At 69.1% G+C, this 3783-nt stretch overlaps 1 protein-coding gene across 1 annotated transcript; it reads left to right on the top strand.

Moving 5' to 3' along the window:
- Positions 1-661: 661 nt before the first annotated feature.
- LOC138841318 (collagen alpha-2(I) chain-like) lies at positions 662-2999 on the top strand. The gene is made up of 2 exons (XM_070042001.1): positions 662-1677; positions 1721-2999. Exons 1-2 carry the CDS (start codon positions 662-664, stop codon positions 2997-2999), a joined length of 2295 nt encoding a protein of 764 aa, XP_069898102.1.
- Positions 3000-3783: the final 784 nt, after the last annotated feature.

Here is a 3783-nt window from a genome sequence, read left to right as displayed (position 1 = left end):
TCTAAGTGATAAAACCGATTGTAATGTCGGACTTCCCAAGGAGGGACATGTTTGTGCAACAAGTTGTCACAGAAATTGAGCCCAGATCTTGCTTAGAAGCAAGTGGACACCTGTAGCCTCTATGACCCGGAATGGGTGCGGTGTCGCCAGGACCAGCGCCGCGCCTCGGTGACCCGGAATGGGTGCAGTGTCGCCAGGATCAGCTCCGCGCCTGGGTGACCCGGAATGGGTGCGGTGTCGCCAGGACCAGCGCCGCGCCTGGGTGACCCGGAATGGGTGCAGTGTCGCCAGGATCAGCTCCGCGCCCCGGTGACCCGGAATGGGTGCGGTGTCGCCAGGACCAGCGCCGCGCCCCGGTGACCAGGAATGGGTGCGGTGTCGCCAGGACCAGCGCCGCGCCTGGGTGACCCGGAATGGGTGCGGTGTCGCCAGGACCAGCGCCGCGCCCTGGTGACCAGGAATGGGTGCGGTGTCGCCAGGACCAGCGCCGCGCCTCGGTGACCAGGAATGGGTGCGGTGTCGCCAGGACCAGCGCCGCTCCAGGCCCCGGAGCAGCCGGCTGCCCAGCCTTAGGTGCAGAGCGCTGGGGATGTAGGAAGGGTCTAGATGGATGGACGTTCATCATTTGAAGAGAAGCTCAAGGATTTCCCACGTGGCAGTGATGAAAGGCTGGGGGGGGGGGACGAGGGAAGCATTTGATGGGCGGGGGGGCAGTGATGGAAGGGGGGGCAGCCGGAGCACGTGCACGCGGCTTTTTCTGGGTGAGTGTGCGCTTGCCCGAGCGGCAGGTGTCCGCCGGCGCACGCTGACCCCTCGGGCCCGAGGGGGTAGCAATGCACGCGGCCCACCGAGCGGGCACGCACGCGGAGCGCAGCCTGCGCCAGGGCCCACGCGAGGCGTGGGTGCCAGGGTTCACACCGGGGCGCCAGGAGCTCGGTTCCAGTCTCGCCCCGCTGGCCGCATCACATGGCAGTGCCCCGAAGCTAATGGTCGCCCCTCGCCTGACCGTCACCAGACGGCCTCTCCTCGCCAGTCCGGCCTTCCGGTCCGTCCTCCTGCTGGCGGCCTGGCCGGGCCTGCTCGTCCTCCCTGGACCAGGCCTTGGCTGGCTCGTCCTCCCGCTGGAGGCCCGGGCCCCATCTCCGCGCTCCCGCTGGCCGCCCGGCCGGCCGGCCGTCCTCCCTGGACCAGGCCTCCAGTGGGTGGCTGGCTGCGCCCCTCCTCTCCACGGTGGGCAGGGGTCTATCTGAGGAGCCAAGCCGGCCCCGCTGCCTCGTGCCGGCTCCGCGCCTTGGCACGCTTTTGCGGACCTGCGTGTGCACAGTTGGCACACACTTGTTTGATCGCCCGCTTCTACGCCCCGGCGGTGGGGGAGACCCCGCTCCGCTCCGCAGCGTTCCGGGTGCGCCCCCCCCCCCCCCACGGCGGCACGCGCTCCACTAGGACCCGAGGCGCCGCGCGGCTCCGACCCGTCCGTCCGGCGCGCACTCGCCTGCCGGCCCACAGCGGGCGCGGAGAGCCAGCCCGGGGCTCGGGGAGAGCGCGGTCCACGCTGACACGGAGGCACACGAGCGAGCGGCGCCTGCGGGGCGTGGGCCTGGACGACCAGAGGACGCGGACGGACGGCCAATCAGAGCCGGGCGGGGCGCGGGCGCGGCCGCCGGGACCCGCCCACAGGTGGGAGCCAGCCCGCGGGCCGGGCGCCCAGCGCCCTCCACAGGTGCGCCCGCCCGCGCGCGTCAGGCCGGCGGCAGGGAGGTAACGACCGCGCGGGGCGAGCGGGCGGCGGGCGGCGGTGGGAGTCGGCGCCGGCAGACAATGGCACGGCGGCGGCCGCGGGATTCGCTACCTGGGCTGCGCTTGCGTCCGCAGCCGCCGTGCGGGGAGGCGGCCGGGTCCGCCGCCGCCCGCCGCGGCTCCTGGGAACCGGCGGGAGGCGGCCTCAACTTGCATGCCGCGCCTCGGAGCGGGTGCTCCGGGAGGACGGGCGCGCGTCCTCGCCGTGCGCTCGGGCGGACCGGGCCAAGGCGTGCGGCGGGCGGGCGGCGCCGGCCAGCTCGCGCCCAGGCTCCGCCACCGCCGGGCGGGCGCCGCGAGGCTGCGGAGCCGCAGGCGGGGCGGGGCGAGCGGCGCGGGCTCCTTTAAAGGCGGGGGCGCGCGGGGGCGCGAGTGCCCTGGCAGCGAGCGGTGGGAGCGGCCGCGGGCGGCCCGGAGACCCCGCGCCCGGACCAGCCGCCCGCCGCGGCGCGGGAGCCGGTGCCGGTGCCGTGGGCGCCGGTGGAGCGGATGCCGTGCCCCGTCCCCGCCGCGCTGCCCGCGGACGCGTGAGAGCCCGACCTCCTCCGCGGGCTGCGGACCCGGGACCCGGGGACCGAGCCGGCCGTGCCCGCCGCGGGCCGGGGCAGGGGCCGGGCGCGAGGAAGGCCGGGCCGGGCCGGGCCGGGCCGGCGGCTCCGGGTAAGTGGCTGCCCTCCGCAGCCGCGGGCGGGCGCCGCCTCTCCGCCGGGCCCAGGAGGCCGCCCGCAGCGGGGCTCCCCGCCGGGGGACGTGGGAAAGTTGGAGCAGGAGCGGAGGGCGGCGCGGGCCGAGGCCCCCGCCGCTGGAGCTGGGACCGGGCTCCGCGGAGGAGTTGGGACTTGGGACCGGGAGGCCGAGTGCGGAGGCCGGGGAGCGGACGGTGGCTCGCGAGAAGGACTGTGAGGACCCGACCCTTCCCGTGGCCCGGGCCGAGACCCGCAAACGCCCCGCTTCGCTTTAAGTTACGTAACGCCTCTCGCCTTCGCGAGCCCAGAAGCGCCGACTCGGAGTTGTCGGAGCGGCGATTTACCGGCGAGAAAACAATCAGCGCGCAGCCGGGCTTTGGCGTGGAGAGTGGCGAGGAAAGCCCAGGATGCCAGGCGGGGTCCGAGGCTGGAGGGAGGCTGACCGCACAGGCTACCCCGGTGGCACGCCAGCACCGACCCTTGACCTCCAGCGAGCCTAGAGTGGGCGCTGTGTAGCTTAGCCTTGTGACCCTGAGGGTAAAAGCAAAGCTTCAGCCGGTGTTAAGTGCCTGCAGTGTCTGTTGATCAGCTACCCTGTCTTAGCCTGGCTTCCCATTTCCTGCAAACGTAGCTTTTAAGTTGTGTCTGGTCAGTCTGTGGGAGCTTCAGCAGGACAGTCTAGAAGGTGACAGGCACGTGGTACCTCCGTCAGATCGGAAAACTGGCCTTAGAAGTGTTTAGCTTAAATGAGGAGGAAATTAAATTGAGTTAAAAGTCACAGAAAGGGAATGTGATAGTAAAAGGATTGCCCGCTGACGGGAACCATAGTTGAAAAGGAAAGCCGGCGCGGAGCTGCGCGTGAGGGCGCTTGGTGGGATGCTCCAGTTCATCCTGCTCAAACCCGAAAACGCAATGACACGGCTCGTTCCATAGACAACTCAACACGAAGTTAGAACCCTGACGAGCTGAGGGAAAAGCTGCATTCGTGCAGAAGTGGATGAGAGACTTTGTGTACGTGTCCTGGTCGGCTCCGATGCACCCCTGTGTGGGGTTTTGGGGAAAGGGGCAATGAAGGGTGCATTTTCGAAGTGGTTTCAGTCACGGGGTTGAAGAGTGACTTGGAGGATCTAAAGTCAAATCATGGCCAGATGAGCGAGCTGTGTTTATTTTGGAGTCATTACAAAAATCATTTACTTGCTTGTAAAAATACACCCTTTTTTGTAAAAGTTAAAGAAGTGACTGGTCAGAGGTGAGTGTGTATGTGCAAACAGATGCAGCTCTTTGCTAGTGTATCAGCTAA

This window comes from Dipodomys merriami, unplaced genomic scaffold (genome assembly GCF_024711535.1).
Source record: "Dipodomys merriami isolate MVZ:Mamm:240054 unplaced genomic scaffold, mDipMer1.0.p SCAF_314, whole genome shotgun sequence".
In the NCBI taxonomy this organism is placed as follows: domain Eukaryota; kingdom Metazoa; phylum Chordata; class Mammalia; order Rodentia; family Heteromyidae; genus Dipodomys; species Dipodomys merriami.
The sequence above is the reverse complement of the archived record's forward strand: the minus strand, read 5'-3'. Positions and strand labels throughout refer to the sequence as shown.

Excerpts from the sequence above, each read along its gene's own strand:
- LOC138841318 (XM_070042001.1), top strand. The coding sequence starts at position 662 with ATGAAAGGCTGGGGGGGGGGGACGAGGGAAGCATTTGATGGGCGGGGG. Across the intron at positions 1,678-1,720 it reads CCGCCGGGACCCGCCCACAG|GTGCGCCCGCCCGCGCGCGT; the intron begins GTGGGAGCCAGC and ends CGCCCTCCACAG.